This window comes from Lutra lutra, chromosome 16, assembly GCF_902655055.1.
Source record: "Lutra lutra chromosome 16, mLutLut1.2, whole genome shotgun sequence".
Classification (NCBI taxonomy): domain Eukaryota; kingdom Metazoa; phylum Chordata; class Mammalia; order Carnivora; family Mustelidae; genus Lutra; species Lutra lutra.
Genome location: NC_062293.1, coordinates 20248883 through 20268443, shown reverse-complemented (window position 1 = coordinate 20268443; position 19561 = coordinate 20248883). Strand labels below are relative to the sequence as shown.

Below are 19561 nucleotides of genomic sequence, written 5' to 3'. Positions count from 1 at the left end.
CCTGGGTTCCAGGAGCCCCGAGAGGAGGAGGATGGCGGAGCGCTGGAAGAGGGCAGAAGGCTGTGTGTGCTGAGTTGGGAAAGCAAGAACATGGTGTTAATGAATACGCACATGAGGCCGCAGTCCTGAGCACTGGCTAAACCCGAGAAGCCCCTGTCTGCACTTTCTCCCGACAAGTCAGCTCGGGGAAACCGGACTGTGGGGGACATTCTGTGGCGGGGAAGGTGATGCAAGTGCTATAAGAAGGGTTCTGTGGAGAATTCCTGGGTGAGATCAAAGGGAGACCTTCTGCCAGTTGTCAGCCATAAACCAGGACCCTCCTCCTTTGGCTGAACCCCAAGCCACACCAGGATCACCTCTACCTCTGCAGGCCCCCAACCCCAACCTCCAACCAGAACCAGCTCTTTCTCTGATGCTAAAAACAGAGCCGGACCACTTCTGCTTTGGCTCTCCCCATCCACACAGACTAGAACCACTTCTGTTTGTCTCCCCCACCTTGACCTCCATATGGATCAGGACTATTTCTATTTTTCTATTTTTTTCCTTCCCTCAATATGCATTAGGACCACTTCTGTCTCCGCCCACCCCCATCCCCCAACACAGGCCGGTATCTCCTCTGCTTTGGCGTCCCACTCCCAGGAACACTCCTCAAAACCTGTATGGAATCAAAGCTCAGGCCCTCAGTGCTGTTGGCGTTGTTCCTGGGACACTCGGTAACACCAATCCTAATTGGAGCCTGAGCTGGAGAATCAACCTGTCTGGGACAGCCTGCCATAAAACTGCCCACACCTGGATCCATCTGGTCACCAGGGTGCTTCTTTCTAACAATATCCGTAACCCCCATCTCCCCACCCCTGCACCCCTGCAGTCATCATCTGAGAAGTGAAAGCCAAGATGGAAGAAAGGCTTAGGAGAGCAAAGGAGAGGAAGGCAGAGTGGAATTCCTGGCAGGTTCTGAGCTGGTGACCCTGCTGTACCTATCCTGCAACAGGTACAGGATCAATTATACAAGATCCGTGGGGAGTCCCATGGGCTCCTTTTCCAGGGCTGGAAGTGGGCCTGAGCCGGGACTCTGTCCCTCTCACATACTGCGTCTGAATCTGAGACTGTGATGGGTAGCGGGAGGAGGGGGTGTAAACGGCCCACAGTGACTCATTAAGGTTTCTGCCTCACCCCTGGGGCCTCTGGTGGCGCGAATGTGGTGCCAAGTGGATTGCTTGGCGCCTTTGCCCTTCCTAGAGACAGCAACTGGGCCCTGGGGTGTGGTGGGGAGTGACTGCCCTGTAGGCTCCTCCAAAGCCCTGGGGCTCTCAGACCAACCCCCAGAAACATCCACAGCCAACAACTACAAAAATAAAGCATTTATTTCCTATCCAAAAGTCAGCCCTGGGTGTTGGGTGGTAAAGGAGAGTTGGAGACCAGGGTGGGTATGTGAGAAGTCAGGGTCCTGGGCGAGACCGTGTTGGATGTGGGAAGAACAGGCTTGGCTGAGCTCTGGTGCAGGGGGAGGGATAAAGAGTGCTGTGGGGACTGTTTGAAGTTGCTGGCAACAGAAGAGACCACCTTCAGTGACAGCCTGCAGAAAGACAGAAACAGAGATGTTGATAGGCCCAGGCGTAGAAACAGACACTGCTGGGCCCATAAAGCTCCCGCTGGAGCAGAGGAACCTGGGAGGAAACTCTAAGGCAGGAACTGCAAACCCAAATATACCTACACAGACCAAAGAATTCAAATGAGGGAAGCTAGCTCGGTGTTAGGAGATGACCTCAAGTGGCCCCATCCCAAGACGATGGTGGCCACTCAACACCACGTTGATTGTTACCAGGTGGAATGCTGGCCCAGGACTGCCAGAACTCCCCATGTTTTTTTAGAGAAGCTGGACTATCCGGATATTTATGTGAACTCTCCTGATTTTTAGTGCCAGCAACTCATTCATATTATTAAAGAAAGTAATAATAACGAGAACAGAAAAGTAGTATCTGGGGGTCATCATTTGTTTCCTGTGTGGACTGAGGGATGAGATGGGCTCCTCCAGCCTTGGCTGCTAGTGGGAGGTCTAAGAAGTCTTGGGTTGCTCAGATGCCAGCCGTCTAGACCTATCCCTCTCAAGGTGACATTGCTTCCAAGGTCTCCAGCAGGGCCCAGGGGACTGGGGGGCTGGGACAGAAGGCCTCCCGATATCACGAAGCTATCTCTGCAGTGAAATCTGCAATCTGTCCCTCTTGCCTTAGACACCAAGATCCTGCCAGCTCTTGCCTCAGCTTTCACTTCCCGTGCTGGATCAGGGACCCTCCCTTAGCCCCGGATGCTCCCCCATATCTACCTGCCTCCGGGTCCTGGGGAGAAAGCAGGACATGTCATCTGCTGGCCTAATCGGCACTGCATTCCGTCTCATGCCTGTTGGGTTCCACAGCCTCAGGTGGCTCCCCTCACAGAGGGGAAGGACAGGGGAAGGTTTGGAAAAGGGAACAGGGTCAGAAGTAACCAGGCTTTGTAAAAAAGTCCAGAGAATGCAGAGCCAACCAGACCAGCTGGTGGCTGCTGACCCGAGGCAGGAGGCCAAGGGGCCCAGCCCCTCCCTGGAGGGCAGGCAGTAGTGCCCACCCCAGACAGGCCTGGGCCTAGGGCCTGGGTCAGTGGAACGTGTCTGGCCTGGACCGAAAGCTCTGTCGCATGAGGCGTGGGGTCAGAGGTGAGGCCTCTGCCACTGGGGAGGGTCCCAGAGACTCAGACTCTGAGGGGTAGGGGGACAGCACGGAGGGTCTCAGGTTGGGAAGGGTGGCTCCCATCTCTGCTGTCCCTGCACTGGCTGGGCAGTGGACCTCAGCGAGAGTAGTATCCTGGAGGCTAGGTGGTGGTCCAGATAGACATGGAGAGATGCATGGAGGCCTCGGCTGGGGACCAGATGGGTCTGGGGGCCGAGCTGAGGCTACTGGGTGGCCTGGGGAACCCAGCCTGGCCTGTAGTAGGCCCATAATGTGTCGAAGCTCCCGGCTCAGCTGAGACACTTCCTGGTTGAGACGGGAGATCTGTTGGAACATAACCAGTGGTTCCCCAGGTGTCACAACAACCACCACTCTCCTAGATACACACCCCCCCCAACAGTTTACAAAACTTTCCCAGCCACTACTGTTCACAGCCACCCCAAGAAAAAGGCAGGTCAGGGGTTCTCTTTGTCGAGATGAAAACACTCAGATGCTTTCCAGGATTTGGAACAGTGGCTATTGCAACAACCACCACCCCCCACCCTAACTTATACAAGAGGCTTAAGCAGGCCTCGAAGAGGCCACAAAGCTGGAGGTGACAGACACAAGCTTAGTCTCGGGCTATCCCAGCACACATGCCCAAGTGTGTCTATTCAGTGCTTTGCAAATTTCAGGGAGTACAGAATCAACTGAGAAACTTGTCGAAATGCAGATTCCTGGGCCCTACCCCAGATACTCCAAATTGGGTGAGGTGCAGGAGTCCACATCTTACAAGTGCTGACAGACACTCAAGTGTGGGCACCACTGTGACCCAAGCAGGACTGGCCTTCCAGGCGCCAAACCAGGCCTAGTCCCGCCCCCAACCCCAGGGCCCGCCCAGTCCAGGGGCTGCCCTCCTGGGATGCCTACGATGTTTACCAGAACCCAGGGAAGGCCCGCTCCCAAAGGGTTGGGCCTGGCAGTGCCCTGGTGACAGCTCAGAGATCCCCAGGGAGCAGGCAGAGGCAGAGCCTTGCTGTACAAGATCTGGGCTCTTCCTGACCAGGGTTCGGACATTAAGAACCAGCTCTCCCAGGGCTGAAGGCCTCTCTGCCTCCCCGTCCTCTGCCCCCTAGGTTTGCTGAGCATCCACTTCCCAGGGCTGGAGTAGGAAAGGGACTTGGTAGGGGGCAGGTCCCTAAAGGAGAGAATGCCAAGGTCGTAGAAGGAGGGAAGGCCTGAAGCAGCTGGGAAGAAAGGGAAGCAGCGGTCAGTGAGGGCTTACAGTGGACCGGGGACTAGCCGGGCATGGGTCTTATCTCATCCTTAACCACTCTGGCAAAAACATGTTCTTCTGCCCATTTTTTGACAAGGAAATTGAAGTACAGGGTCATTGTGGGACTTGCCCAAGGTCACCCAGCTAGTGTAAATATGTGAACTCAGGACTCTGGGTCTAAACCCTGAAATGCTCTTCTATGAGGCAAATCTCCCAAGATGATATTTTCCAAGGTCAAAGGGGAGGAGCCAGCCCCAACCCACCTCCTGGTTCAGCCTGCAGACCTTTTCCTTCATCTCCTCAGCCTCCGTGGCCAGTTCCTGGCTGGGCCTGGTCCCTGCAGGCAGAAAAGGGTAAAGGAATACAGGGTGAGTGTGGGAAACAGGAGTCTGTAGCCTGGGCCGGGCGGGCAGAGAACAAGGGAAGAGCAAGCTCTGGGCTCAGGATGATGGAAAATCCAGACTCTTTAGGCTGATTACAAGGCCCTATAACTTCCCTAGCCTTCCCCCACCCCTGCCCCAGCTTTATACCCAGAAGCTTCTATTTAGCACCTAAACACGATGTGCTCTTCTCTCCGGCCTTTACACCTTCCAGCAACGGCCTTGCTCCACTTCTCAAACTCCCACCCAACCTTTAAGACCCACCACAAGTGTCCCCTCCTCTAAGAAGGAGGGTTAGGCGTGCCCTTTTCTCCTACCTCAGAGCCTTGCTCTTGCCTCAGTCATGGTACTTAACACGCTGCTCTGGAATCGTTTATCCGAGGACACAGTTGTGTCCCCCACTGGACTGGGAAGCTCACTAAGGATGTAGGTCAAGTCCAGCTTATCTGTGTATGCCCAGCACAGAGCCCAGCACATGGTCTACCCTTACTACGTGTGGAATGGGCTGGATGAAGGGATGGGTGGATGGCGGATGAACAGGTGACTGAGACGTGAAGTCTATGGCTGGCCCTTACCTGAAGGAGGGGCCTGTGAGCAGGGCCTAGGGTGCTCAGACCTCCTGCTGAACCGGAATGTGGGGGCCTCCGCTGTGCTGCCAGAGTCCTCAATGCCATCCACTATCCTGGGATGGGGGGCAGTGATCATCAGTCCCATGGGGAGAGGGCAAGGGCCAGAGCAGAGTAGGCAGAGGGTAACCGAGGACAGCAGTGCCAGGGAGCTGGAGAGGAGCCGCGGTCAAAAAGGGTGGGGTTGCAAGTGTGGGTGGATCAGGAAGGGCAGATGGACAGATGGGGCAGCGACAGGACGAGCACTGGACAAGCACTAGTTGGAATGCTGGGGACAGAGCCCAAAGAAGGTTCTGGAAGCCAGCAGGGGTATGGGGAAGGCAGGGGAGGCTGGCGTCTCACCGGGGACTGAGGTCCGGAGGTCCAAATGTTCCCAGTGGGGGAATGAGAAGCTGAGGGAGCTTCCAAGCAGCAGAGCCCCTGGGGGCGCCATGAGGGGAGGGGCTGTGGCCCCGGCCAGCCAAGGCAGGGGAAGGGGTTGGGGACAGGGAAGGGGAGGAGACAAGGGTTGAGAATGGGGGCAGCTCCTCGCCCAAGAGGCTGACCAGGGAGCCCCGGGGTCGTGCTGGGCTGAGGTTGGGCAGCAGGAGGGGCCGGCGGGGCCTAGAACCACCCCCAGACTCCACCCCGGTCTCAGCCTCTGTGATGGATGGCAGGGTCTTGTCTGAGGAGGAGCCAAGGCTTTCCGAGCGGGGCTGTGGGCAGAGGGCAGCTGGTGTCAGGACAGTGAACAATAGGCCCCTTCATTAAGCAACAGCCTTCACTGGCAGATGCCGCTCCCCATCCCCCTCCCTTCTCCGGGCAGCAAAGGAGCCAAGGGAAGGGGCCCCCAGCTTCCAGACTCTCCCCACACAACTTCAACCCGACCCAGGAAGGTGGTGTTACCTGGGAGAGGCGAGGAGACCGGGAAAAGCGGCTGAGGCCCTGCGGGGACACAGGGGGGGTTCAAGCTGACTGACACCTCCCCCCTCGCCTGCCGCAGCACTTCCTAGTCCTACCCATCGGTGCTGTGGGCTCTGAGAATGTGGGGCCTTTCTGTGGAACTGAGTCAGAGATACCCTCCAACTCCAGCTCAGAGACGTCTGAGGGGCAAAGTCAATCTGAAAAGCAGGGAAAGACAAAGCCCCAGAGCCTAAGCCAAAATGGGCTCAGGACGTATCTGGTGAGGGCAGAAGAGGAAACCGGGGGGATGATATGCCAGCTCAGAGAGGGACTTGACAGAGGAGGAGCCCACAAGGGGTCTGCTCCCAGAGCGAGGGCCCTCTGAGGAGTCTGGAGTGAGGATGGGTGTGGGGGATGGGAGCCAACAGGAGATGATGGGTCGGAGGGGTTGGAAGTAGAAGCGGTGAGAGATGGTCCATGGGATTGGGTGATGGCCAATGGAGAAGGGTCAGGTGGGCGTGGAATATGTTAAGCATGGAAGGGACAATGGAAAGGGGTGCCTGGGACTGAGGAAGGATTTCCTCAGGATTAAGGAGATGCATGGGGAGGTCTGCTCTGAAGGAAGGGACCTCGGAGGAGATGGAAGCCATAGGGGGTCTACATACATTGGTGTCAGAGCCCTGGCGCAGGTTGAAGGTGAGGTCCCGGGGCAGGCCAGCCTGGAAGGCAGCCCCATACTCAGGATAGAGCCTCAGGACTTCAGCCAGCCCTCGGCTGCTCAGCTGCTGCAGGCCACAGTAGGTCAGTGCCTTCACGTCAGCGCTGGTCTTCAGCACGTAGCCTGGGCCTGCCCCTGACCCAGGCTCCTGCCCCGGCTCAGGGATATCTGCCCCAATCAGGTCCCCCTTCCCTGTGGGTAAGGGATGGGGACAGTCAGCTGGGGGAGAGGGACCAAGAGGATATCAATGGGAGGTGCTCAATGGATTTGACGGGTGGTCAGTGTGTTTGAAGGGTGGTCGAAGATGGATCAATCAATAAGATTGGTGGAAATAACCAATGGAGGTGGGAAAAAGTCAGTGGAGAATGACGGATGAAGTTGGGAGACAGTCAGTGGGGGATGTCAGTGTTATCAATGGAACTGGATGATCAGTAAAGAATGGCTAGAGGGGTCAGTTAAAGGGTAAAGGTCAACGGAGTTGAGGGTCCATGAGAAGGGTCAGTAGAGTTGGGAGATGGTGCAGTGGGAAAGGACCAACTGAGTTGGGGGAGAGTCACTGGGGGAGGGTTGATGGGTTGATGGCCAATGGGAGTAGGGGAGAATCCAAGGGTATGGTCAAAAGGGATGGTAGTAGGGGGAAGGGACAAGGAAAGAGGACTCCTCAGCAGGAATTCCACATATCCACTAGGGGTAGCCCAGTCCCTAGATTCCCGGCCACCCAAGGCCTCTAGGGCAAGGTTCTAGGGTAGGTCATAGGTGGAGGTGGGATCCTCACCCAGGATGGCCAGCACCATGTTGTCTCGAAGCACCTCGAGTGAGCCGGAGCAGACGTAGTAGTGGGCCTGCAGGGCATCCCCACGGCGCAACAGGTACTCGCCTGGGGCGCAGAATGAGGTCTTGATGTGCAGGGAGAGGGCCCGCAGGCAGCCCCTGCTCGCTGCTCCGAACAGTGGCAGCTGCAGGATCTCCCGGTTCAGGTGCATAGCGATGTCAGCTCTCAGCTCGTCTGGGAAGTCACGCAGTAACTGCATAAGGGGCATAGGTCATTCTGGCCATCCCCCTACAGCTGCTACTTGAGTTCTACAAATGTCCTGAGCTGTCTCCCAGGGGAGAGCTCCAGTGTGCCCTTTGCTTCGAGGTGACCCATTTCTGACCTTCAGGAAGATCTCAGTCTTGCTTGTGTGTGGACCTCCCGACCCAAGTTCTGGAGCAGAGACTAGGTCTCTTCCTGTCTGTCCACTGCCCATGACTACATGACTACATGCAGACACACTCATTGTGTGGTTGCTCAGCCCCACACAAGGACCAGTCCTGGTGGGTCAACCTTTCAACCAGGAGTCGGGAAACTAGCAGTCAGCTCTGCCCTACATCCCTGTGGAGCTTGGGCAATCCATTTGCTCTCTCTGGGCCTCTGTATCATCATCTGTAAAGATGCAAGGTTACCGTAGGCCTTGAACATTACCAATGACCTTCAGAGAATCAAACTTAATGTTCACAGATCCATCCTCATCTTACGGAGCCCCTAGGCCACTCTGGCTTGCTGACCTCTCCCTCTTGTCTCCATTTCCTCCCCAGGCTCTTCTACTAACTTTCCACATTCTTCCTGCACCATGGCAACCACCTCCATGACTTCCCTACTCTTGGTGAGCCCGGAGCCCTGCATACGGGTCTAGACCTGTGTTTTCACCTGCCTAAGGAGCAGCCTCCACCTGGATCTCCCACAAGTACCACACCCTCATCCTGGTCGTTTCCACCTCTAAGTCCAGCCTTCCTCCTGCCATCCCTCCATCACACCCCTCTGCCCCAATCAGGAACCTCGGCCTCATTCTGAGCTCCTCTCCTGCCACCAGCTGATTACCAGGTTCCATGGCTCCAAGTCTCAGAAACACCTCCTAGAGCCCCAGGCCACTCACCAGCCTCAAAGTTTTGCAGGATAAAATCTAAATTCAAGACCACCTATGAGCTGGGTGGGCCTGCCTCCCCAGCCCTGTCTCTTACATTCTTGTTTCCCTCCTCCCTCCACAGCACTCACACACCCGTTGGGAAGGCTCAGTGAAACACTTTCAGTTCCCTGAACTCGCCCTGCTCTTTTGTGTCGTTTCCGGACCTGGGTTCCTAATGCTCTTTCTGCCTGGAATGGCCTCTGCTGATTTCCTTCTTGCCTTTCACAACGTCCCCTCTTCTGTGCCACCTTCCCTGACTTGTGGGGGTCCAGACACAATGTCCCCTCATTGGAACCACCATCCCTCCAGCAGAGTCCTAATCACTGTGTTGTTGTTGTTGTTGTTATCATTATTTTTACCTGTCTGCCTCCCTCCCCCAACCGGTGTCTTCCTGAGGACAAGGGCTGAGTGTCATGATTCCTGAGCTCTCCGGTCCTGCACAGAGGCTGGCCCAAAGCAAGTGCTCAGGAAATGTGGGCTGGGGTGGGGGGATGGATGGTATTAGCGGAGGCCTGAGCTCCCTTTCAGCTCCCGTGCTTCTAGTGCAAAGGGAGAGGGATGTGGATTTGGTGGGTGCGCGCCGCGGCGAGCCGCCCCCGTCCTCCTCCCAGGACCCTGTCGGCCTCCACTCCTTCCCCACCGCGGGATCCCAGCGCACTACCTCGTTGGCGTCAATGCCGCTGTTGACGGCCCACGTGGTCTGGAAGGACTCGAGCATGCGCTGCTTGAGCGGCCGCGGCAGACGGTGCACGCGGATGAAGTCCTTGAGGTCCTTCATGCGACTGTGGTAGAGCGAGCGGCGCGAGTACATGCGCTGGATGATGGCCGTCACGTTCCCAAACACCACGGCGTGCATCAGCGCTGCAGCGGCGGCAGCGGGCAGCCCGTGAGGGACACCGCCCCCCACAGCCTCCTCCCGCACCCCCAAACCCACCCTGCCCTCCACGGATCTGGGTTCCCGGAGAAGGAGGGGCAGAAGAGCCAGTGGGCTTGGGTGGGGGCAGGGAGGGGCCAGACCTGAGGCTCCTCTCCTGCCCCCTCCCCCCAACTAGGTCATGACTTGGGTTTCCCACCCTCTTCGCAAGAGGCTACACCTGTTTTGTGGCATGCCCCTGCGTCCCTCCCACCCCAGGGGCCAGCATGTAGTAGATGCTGAGGAAACGGCTATAAATGAATGAATGCACGACTGTCTGGACGTGGGTGGACATCTTGCCTTCTCTGAGCCCGTTTCCCCATCTGCACGCGGGGCTTAGCAGGGCCACCCTGGGGCTTGGCAGGCCCGGCCTCACCGCCTATGAGCATGGTGCAGATGGAGAAGATCTTCTCGGCGTCGGTGTTGGCGCACACGTTGCCGAAGCCCACGCTGGTGAGGCTGCTCAGCGTGAAGTAGAGGGCAGCGATGTAGGCGCTGCGACGCGACGGGCCGCCGGCAGAGCCATTGACGTAGGGCTCCTCCAGCCGCTTGCCCAGCTCGTGCAACCAGCCTGGGGGGTGGAGGGAGGCAAGGAGCAGCTGCCCTGGCCAGCGGAGAGCTGGCTTTCCCTGAGCAGCTGCCCTGGCCAGCGGAGAGCTGGCTTTCCCTGAGCTGCCTGCGCTTGAACTTGGGCAAGTATTTACAGAGGCGAAGGGAGGTTTGCACCCACAGGCACAGGAAATGTGAGGAGCAGCCTGGGACTTCCCACAGTGAGCTGGTTACAGTTACAGTATGTAGGGCTAAGCTGCTGACCGTTTGAGGGAGGACTCTCGAGTAGTTTACTGAGCACCCCTTGGGTGCAGGGTCCTGGCATTTGACCTGCCAGACATTCTCCCTGCCCTGGTGGAACTTACAGTCTGGAGGGGAGAGACACATGACATAAATTGCAGGTGGGCAGTGAGCTACTAAAAAGGAAGAATAGGGCATAATGGGTTAGGGAGAGCCAACCCAGTTGCGGGGACTAGTCGGGGGTGGGCGTTATGGTTCTTAAAGGGCTCCATTAGGACAGAGCATTTTAGTGGAGATTGCAAGGACTAGAAAAGTCACCTAGGGGAAGAAGGGAGGGAGAGGATTCCCGAGAGGAAAACACTGTTCAAGGCCATTGTGAGAAAGCAGTACATCTGTGTGCTGGAAGGAGGCCAGTGTGGCTGCGGCACAGGGCACAGGGGAGAAGGGGAGGCCAGGTGGGGAGAGAGAAGGCTGCAGAGCTGCACAGGGTGCGGGCCAAGTGTGGACTTGATTTTGAGGGCAGCGCAGAGCCACTGAAAGGGTCCAGGCAGGGCATGGCTCCCTCTGCCCCAAACGCCCTCCCCACCATCTGAGTGTTTCCAGTACTCTTTTGACTGCCTGTCACTGGCCCGGCTCCCCTGCCAGTAGGCTGTGAGGTCAGCCCAAGGCAGACCCTTGGTCTTCAACTCAGTACTTCCACGCCCGACCTGGAAGGAGCTCAATGCACGTTTGTTGCATGGAAGGTAGACTGTGGAGTGGTGGGTGTGGTGCAGGGGGAGGCATCAGCTCGGGGGCCATTGTGGACAGGGCTGGTGGATGGGTATCCGTGGAAGCCTGGGGTCGGCGGCTCACCGATGTCCCAAAGCAGCGGGTCATTGGCCTCCATCTCCCGGCGCCCGATGACGTACCAGACGCAAGCCATCCAGTGGGCGAGGAGAGCGAAGACGGACATGAGCAGTGTGAGCACCACCGCGCTGCACTGAGAGTAGCGCTCCAGCTTCTGCAGCAGCCGCAGCAGCCGCAGCAGCCGCACGGTCTTCAGCAGGTGCACCAGCGAAGTCTGCGGGAGTGTGGCGGGGGAGGCTGTCAGCAGGCACACCTCCTCAGAGCCCCCACGGCCCCTCCCAGAGCCTTGTCACCAGATGCCCTGGAGCCAGGGGAAGCTGCAGCAGGAAAAACGGCCCTGCTGTCCTGAGAAAGTGGCCAGGGAATGCAGCGGGGAGAGAGTAATACTAAAGCTCATAAAGGCTAATACATAACTATATGTGTACTTATATATGTACTTGCCCTATGTGTCAGGCACTGGGCTAAGCATTTATAATCCTCATGAAAAACTCGCTCCTTCAGTTCAATTATCATCATCGTTCCCAGTTTGCAGATGAGTAAACTAAGGCTCAGAGAAGCTAGTCATACACCAAGGAAATGATGGAGCTGGGACTGCCATCTGAGCAGCTTCCCAAGTCCTTTTTGTGCTGTGCTGCCTCTAGCACCGTGCATGGGCTGGTGAAAAACTAATATCTGGTCAGAGGCAGGGAATGAGCTCTGGGCCCTGCTGGACACCCCTGGAGTCCTAGGCGCAATCAGCTGTGGACAAGAGCTGGTTGTCGGCGATGCCAGCATCTGTGAAGGGAGCCTTCCCTTGAGACACAGAGAAGCAAGGGAGAGTGGGAACAGGCAGGGCCCTGGGGACCGGGGAAGGTTAGGGGCTGTTCCCAGGCTGGAATGTTGAGGAAAGGAGTCCAGGAATTGAGGGAGCCTCGGTTTTGGGCTTTGAGGTCTTAACCCTTGTGGGGCTGGGTCGGGGGGTGATTACTCGTGGCACTAATAAGCAGCTTGTAAGTGTTACCAATATTACCACTATGACTGTTTTCACTGTGGTCTTTAATGCTTCAATTAGCCCTCCAAATTTTAGAGATGAGGAGCAGGTACTCTGGGTGGGGGCAACTTGGAAGCAAGGGCTGGGGGCTCTAGGGCAGCACCTGGGGAACTTAGTATGAAGGCCCTTCCAGAAGCCTCTAGCAACGTCCCCCGTAGTCTTGGCCCGACCCAGCTCCTGAGCCACCTCCTGTCCTTTTCTCTAATTTTAGGTGAAGGAACTGGGAAGGAGGTGGCCCTGCTTCCCCCACATGGACCGTCTCCAGGGCTTAACGCCTGCCCCCAGCTCCCAGAGCTTCTGCCTCCAGACTTGAATCCTTCAGGGCTACATCTAGTCACCTGGCCCTGCGCCTCACTCTCCTGGGGCCCTCGTCTCCTTTTCCTTGTGTCCCGGGCTCGGCTCCTTCCAGTCCACAGCTCTGCCCACTCATCCTCTCTCTTCGCCCTACCTCCCCCCAGCCCAGCACTGCTCCTGATCTCCCCTTATGCTACATCATCCACTCGGGGGCCTTGTGTTCCTGGGAAGCGGGGCGGAGTCATGGAACAAGGAATAGACTAGGAGTCTGGAGACCTGGTTCCAGTCTCCTGCCTGCTACTGCTAGCTGTGTGACCTGTGGCAAGCTGCTTAACCTCTTTGAGCCTTCGTGTCTACCTCTGAAAAAGAGAATCTGCCCTGAGGGGTTACTGGGAGACACCTATGAGATGATGTGCGAGAAAGGACTTAGTACATGAAAAGTGTTCCTGAAGGTACCAGAGGAGGGGGACTGCCGGGGAAGAGGGACAGGAGCCCATCTGCCGCTCTCCCACTCCCCAGAGACAGTTGTTTGCCTGCTGACACAGCCTCATGGGCATGGGATGGGAGAGTGCGCTCCTAGGGAGGGGTGGGTTGCTCTGCTCCGAGTGGCCGGAGTCCCAGGGCAGACACACACACATGCACGTGTGTGGGAGCGTGCACACACGTGTACACAGCCAGGAGAAGAGGCCCACAGCCCGTTGGCGGCTAGTTAAATCCGGCTGCGTGTAGGTGGTTTCCTGCTATAGCTGAGTGTGGCAGAGAGAGGAGCGCACAGGGAAACTGCTTTCCACCTCCCCACCCAACAGCCAAGGGAGTCTGGGGACACAGGGTGGGACTCCCTCACCCTGGACTTGAGAGCACCTATGATCTACCGGCTGAGTGCAGAGCTGACCACACAAGGTACCTCCAGACAGTCCCCGGGGAGATGGGAGGACCCAGGTCCTGGCACTCTCTGCCTCCAAACCCACCCCACAGCCTCTACCTCCTTGTCTTGGCTTACTATGTTCCCCCCAGATGCTCTCTCCCCATCCCCTGCCAACCAAATCCTGCTCTCTGTCTAGGGTCTAGCCATGATCTATCTCCCACAGGAACACTTCCCAGATCACCTGAGCCTTTTTTCCAGCTGGAGTGCTTTGGACTCCCAGGTGCTGGCTAGATTTCAGAGCATCAGATCACTTTCACGCATGCCCACTTTCCTGCCTGGAACTCCAAGGTCAGCTAGCTCCATGCCCAGCCCCCAGCAATACCTGGGCCGCGTCTTCCTCTCCATTCACCTCTTCTGTTCCTGCTGTCCCCTCCAACAGTCCTGCCCCCTCACCAGCTTAGCTGCCTGGAGGCTGAATCCTTGTCCCTTTTCCGCACAGTGACCATGCTCCACACAGTGCTTTGCAGACAGCTAAATGCTCATCAGTTGTTTGTTAAATAAAAATGTGAAAAGTACCACTCATTTGGCATCAGACCAATGCCGCCCTGGTAGCCCTAGTTAGCTTTTCATTTGTCTCAGCTTCCCTCAGTGATTGTGAGCTGAGCTCCCTGAGAGCACAGACCCTCCCAGCTCCTTCTGAGCAGCTAGCATGGGGCTTGGCCCACAGCAGGTGCCTGACAACTATTTGCAGCTGGACGGATGGGTAGGGCTGAGTCTTGGTTGGAGTCTGTCCCTTAGTGAATGCTGTGCTGAATTTGGGAGGCTGGGCTGCAGGGTGGGACAGGGGTCACTCACCACGGTGATGTTGAAGACATAAAGCAGGTCAAATGGCAGAGCAGCAATAAGGTCAACAAAGAACCAGGTGGCCAGGTAGTGAAGACCAATGGAACGAGGAGCAGAGACCACCTGGCCGGACTGGGACACATAGGTGGTGCGGAAGTTCAGGATGATATCTGGGGGTACAAGAGGCTGTTACTAAGGGGCTTTGAGTAATCTGGGAATAACCCTGAGACCCAGAATGGAGTTGGAGGCAGAAATGGGGAAGGCAGATTGGGCTTCTGGCTGCTCTTCAGGGAGGAGTGGTCTAAAGGCTGAAGGGGTCGGGGCTCAGGGGATATGGACCATTAGGACTTAAAGACCCAGAAGAGGTTGGGCTCTGAATACCAGGGTCTTGCAGGCTCAGGACGGAGCAAAGCTTAGATGAGTGGGTTCCCCCAGCCCACCCGCCAGGGTATGCAGGGCAGAGGATCTGACCCAGGATGAAGAGCATCTCCACGGCGATGTCGCTGACAAGGGTGTGTCGGGAAGTGATGGGGGTGTCGTCGTCGCCCAAGAAGCAGACATTGTAGGGGACGGTGATCGCGACGTAGAAGGTGGCGAGGAGGATGAGGCCGTCCCACACGGCCTTGGGGACGCTATAGTGGAGGAGGAGGCAGCGGGACCCCCCCACGGAGGCCACCTTGTACTCAGGCACTGATGGCTTTGGCTCAAACACGTTCTAGGGGGAGAGGGGTGGCGGTTGGGGACATTTAAGGGAAAGGGGAGCCAAAGCTTAGGGAAGGAAGAGGCAGGGAAGGGGGCAGGGGGGAGTGGGTGCTCCAGGCATGATCATGAGAGGAGATGGAAGGTGTGGGAGAGGGGTTCAGGGGCCGGCACCTGACACTTCCTTCCTCTGCCAACCTACTGCTTGGGCCCCCTTTGGATCAATCATGTTTTGTGGTGGGTATTTATAAGGCTTAACCTTCACCCTGCTTGAGAAGGAGATTATGACAAGTCAGACACATGCTTTAGACCTCCCTAGGGGTCATTAACTTCTCCCTCAAGTTTCTCTTGGAATCTAGGGTCCCTGTGGAGGATAAGGATATCCCAGAGATGAAGGGAGGCTGACACAGCACATCCCATCCCCTGTTGCCCCCACAAACTACACAGAGGATGGGAGAATCGATCCCGTGGCTTTATCAGGGTCTTAAGGCTAGATACCAGGACCCCAATGGGGGGCTCTCTCCCTAGAATTACAATTTGTGATTTCACCCCCACCGTGAGATAACACTGTCACTCAGAGGTAGCTAATATATTTGAGCCTAGATCCCTGCCCTTATGACATCGTCAGAGTAAAGTATTATCAATCATAAGGAAGCAAGGGAAATGGGGTTGGAAGATGTGAGAGCACATGGGACACAGCAGAAAGTCGTACATGAGAAATGCATGGACAGAGGAATAAGTCTACTGGAGGGATATCAGAGAGACAGGGAGACATTAGCAAGGATGCCTCAGAATCACAGCTGGGAGATGTTGGGACTCACATTATTGGTTTTCATGCCTCCCTGGCGCCGTCGGCCAAAGTGGCCAGCCAGGCGGTGTAGGACAGTGCGGCTTTGCCTCCTGGCAGATCGAAGTCTCGAGCCGGCTCCCCTCCTGCCAAGGGAGTTTTCTGTTGGAAAGAAGGGTGCAGAGATAAGTGGGGGCACCTCCCATGAAGCCAGATTGACAGACATCTTGTGTGACCCTCAGCAAGGACCTCTGACCATTCATGCCTCCTTCCCAGACCTGCAGTTACCATGATTACTGTCCCCATGGCCTCCTGGGGAACCAAGTCCTGGGCCTCCACTCTGAGTGATGTCCTTGAAGGAAAAGAGGAAAAGCACGACTTCTCCCATCTCATTCTTGATTGGCATCATGTCCAAGAGGCACCAAAAGGCCGAGCCTGTAGATGTGAAGAGATGGAGGGGAAGGGTGAGTGGCCCATGGCACCCCTTCCCCTTTATCACCCAAGGTTCCTGGGCATGATCAAAGGGCTTGGCAAAGGTTTACAGATGGAAAGAACCCCAGAGATTATGTCAGACCCTTTCCCTTCCCGATGGGAGAAGCAAGGCCTAGAGAGGACCAGGGATGCACTCAGGATCACATAGTCAACTTGTGGCAGTATGGGGCCAGCATCCAGTCTTCCACTATGCCAAGTGGACTCTGTGTATGGCCCAGGATCTGCACAGGCCTGCAGGGCGGGCCACGACCCCTTACCATCCTTTCGGTAGAAGCAGATTTCAGCCCGGTGCTCTTGATGGCCCTCCAGGGCCTTGTGCAGCCTCTGCAGGGCTGGTTCACTAGTCTCTGGACCATAGAGGAAACGGCAGCTGCAGGTTTTCTGCATGACCTCAGTGCGGCCGTAGCCTGTGAGCTCGCAGAATCCGTCAGAGCAGTAGACAATGGGAAAGCCCCGTGGGCCCTGTGCGTTGGCCAGCAGGAAGTTGCTGTCTGTGAGAAGAAGAGGTCAAGGTTAGGTCAAGGCCAGGAGGGGATCTTAGCTTTAAGGTGAGTAGTACCTCCCCCAAGCTGTGGTCAGAGGTCACAGAGCCAGAAGTTTCCCAGACTTCCTTGTGATTCCTGGATCCCCTTTGGGATATTCTGAAATGAGAGTAAAAAGAGGTAGAGGAAAAGGACAAGGGCTTAAGGATGGCTTGGAACCAGGACAGGGACTACTGGAGGGGTTGAAGGTCACACTGTCCTTCCCTCTCCTTTCAAGCTGGTGAGCTATTACAAGGGAGCTGGGCATGGGCTCCAGCACAACACCTCTGCCACTTTCTGACTGTAACCTAGGACACTGGTTAATGAACTCTTCTGTGCCTCAACTTTCTTATCTGCAAAGTGGGACATAATACATCTTCCCTATATGGCTGTTGTGAAAGTTACATTAGTTACCATAGGGAAAAAGTTACCTAGGGAGAACAAATCCTAGCATATACTAAGTGCTACACTGAGAAGGTAAAATGACTCCCTCACGTTCCCACAGCTTTCAAAACACATGCATAGCCGCTATCCCGTCCTCCTATTAGAAAGTAGACAGGGCACAGATTCTTGTGATATCACACCCATTTTGTTGATCGGAAACCAGAAGACGGAGATTATCCAAACTCACGAATCTCCTTTGGTGGGGGAGGGAGACAGTGATGAGTAGTGTCCTTATTCCCTGCCTTCCAGGAAAGGTCCTCTTTTTAGCATCTCTTTAGGTAATTTCAGAGGGTCTGTCCCAGTGCTCAAAGTCTGACAGCATATTGAGCAAGGAAGTTTTTAGTTCAGCAACCCCAGGACCAGAACCTGATCTGGCTTCCTCTGGCTCCAATGGGTGGAAGCAACAGGGGGATTCTGTGTGCCATCAAGGGGCAGAATCCCAGCTGAGGGAAGGGGTCTGAGACACAACCAGTGCTTGGATGCTAAGGGGGTGAGTGCGTAGGAGTGGAGAGGCTGATGGGGACTGAAGGTGCCTGGGAGACTCTGGGCCCTGGGCAGCAGCCTCCTTCTTCCATCCCAGGGCCCGTTTCCCCGGTGATGGGAGCTATGGAAACAAGGGAGGTGTCTGTGGGGGGTTGGGGGGGAGGCGGCTAGGGCCCGGGCGGCTCGATTTCCGCCCGCGGGTATCGCTCCCCCCACTTTCCAGATACTGACCAGGGAGCCCGAAGGGGGCAAAGGGAGATTACTCTGCTCCAAAGTAGGGAAAGGGAAAGGCGGGAGAATAGACTGAGAGCGAGGAGTGTGGCTGTCCAAGGTGCTGAACCTGGAATCCAAACTGGGGGTGGGCGAGCAGAGAGTTCCCTTCGTCACACGGACCACCCCCTTCCGCCTGCCTCACCTCCCTCAGACTCAGACGCGACAAGATTTGGGGGCGCGTGACCTTAATCCAAGCTAGGTGCTGCTGAAGTCTGATCTTTCTCTTTCTTTTTTTCTTTTTCTTTCTTTCTTTTCTTTTCTTTCTTTCTTTTTTTTTTTTTTTCTGAGGGAAGGAGATGCTGGAGCCTTCTGGAAGTAGACTCCAGAGCGCCTGACCACTTCGTTCCACCTCTGCGTCTCAGATACCCACACACTCCCCCAGCAGAGCTCTGCCCGGGAGCGAGCAGCTGACAAGGCCTCTCCTCCGTTTTGCGGCACAAAGAGCCTTTCCTGACTCAAGTCACACCCCCAACCTTAGCCCCCCGCACTCTTAGCCCTTTCCCCGCCCCCCTTCGCAGTGCACTCCCAGTCCTGTTCCTTTCCCGCGGCTTCAGGAGTTCCTAGACCATAAACTCCACTCTCGCCGCCTCGGGTCTCAACACATCCAGTAGACCCGCGCCGGTGCCGAAGCTGACTTGGCCCCAGCTCGAACACCCAGCCCCAGCCTCTCCCCACTCACGCGTGCCGTCGAAGCGGGTGGCGATGGTGTCCAAAAAGGTGTTTTGCGGGGCCAGCAACCCCTTCATGACCGGCATGGCCTCGGGGCTGGGGTTAGAGGAGCGGCGCTGGGGGGCGTTCAGCGCGGCGGGGCGGGAGGGGGCGCGCTGCCGGCGGGGCCGGGGCGCCCCATGCGCCCGCCTGCCTCCTCCCCTCCTCTCGGCGCCGCCGCCGCCGCTGCCTCTCTGCTCTGAACCCCGCAGCTCTCGGCTCAGCTTGGCGCCGCCTCGGTCCCCCCACCTCCCCACGGGCCAAGTTCTTTCCCCCGGGCTCGGCCCGCGCCCGCCACGTGGCCCGCACGGGGAGGGGCCGCCAGCGACACCCTCACCCTTCTCCGCTGCCCTCCTCCCAGAGGGGAGCGGCCCACGCGTGTCTCTCCCAGAGAGAATTCGGGACACGCCCACCTGGAGCCGAGACCCAAGAGGTAGGGCGGGGCTTGGGTGGCAGGCACGCCCTCCTCCCGGGGTGGCCACGCCCCCACGAGTGGTTCCCGGGCGACTCCTTTGTGGCTCCGCCCCACGGGTTTCCCCGCGCGCCGCCCACGCTGGAAATGGTGTTTGGATCACAGTGCCGCCTGCTGGAGTTGAGATATTTCGCAGCATCCCAGTTTCCTGCGCTCCAGTATGTGACAGCAAGGGTTAAAGAGACTAGCTTCGTTGGTGGAGGATCGGCAGGAAGGCTGAGAACTCAACTTCTAGAGTGGCTTAACCCTCCACCGTGTCTCATTTTGGATAGTGCACCCTGGCGAGTTTTGCCTCTGAGTGCAGCTGAATGGATGAAAAGAGCTTTGGAGTACATGGGGTAAAAATGCCAGCTCGGCTACTCACTGATTGTGTGACTTAGCCTCCTCAAGCTTCACTTTCCTTATCTGTAAAATGGAGCTAATAATTTTCACCTCATGCGGTTGTGAGAATTTAATATAATCAAACATGTTTTTGGTACACAGTGAGTGTGTTGGAGAGCAATTTCTCTTCCTGTAGTCTTGATTTAACCCTCCTTCTCTCTGCTGCCATTAAAGAGGGGGAAAGAGGCTGGAGGCAAGATGGGAGACAAGAA

The 19561-nt window shown here is 56.6% G+C and overlaps 1 protein-coding gene across 1 annotated transcript; it reads right to left on the bottom strand.

Annotated features, from left to right (window-relative positions):
• Positions 1–1346: 1346 nt before the first annotated feature.
• KCNH4 (potassium voltage-gated channel subfamily H member 4) lies at positions 1347–18822 on the bottom strand. The gene is made up of 17 exons (XM_047708810.1): positions 18468–18822; positions 16325–16558; positions 15864–16010; positions 15610–15737; positions 14561–14804; positions 14102–14259; positions 11064–11271; positions 9799–9993; positions 9171–9370; positions 7342–7591; positions 6514–6758; positions 5852–5890; positions 5309–5661; positions 4916–5022; positions 4224–4297; positions 2324–3029; positions 1347–1576 (listed from the first exon to the last, which is right to left on the bottom strand). The coding sequence occupies exons 1-16, from the start codon at positions 18541–18543 to the stop codon at positions 2634–2636; spliced, it is 3054 nt and encodes a 1017-aa protein (XP_047564766.1). The 5' UTR covers positions 18544–18822; the 3' UTR covers positions 1347–1576; positions 2324–2633.
• Between the last annotated feature and the right edge of the window lie 739 nt (positions 18823–19561).

Coding starts and splice junctions, on each gene's coding strand:
- KCNH4 (XM_047708810.1), bottom strand. CDS start 18,543: ATGCCGGTCATGAAGGGGTTGCTGGCCCCGCAAAACACCTTTTTGGAC. Junction 5,891..6,513: donor GCCAGGGCTCTGACACCAAT/GTATGTAGACCC, acceptor GTGTCCCCGCAG/GGCCTCAGCCGCTTTTCCCG. Junction 3,030..4,223: donor TCTGCAGGCTGAACCAGGAG/GTGGGTTGGGGC, acceptor ATGTTCCAACAG/ATCTCCCGTCTCAACCAGGA.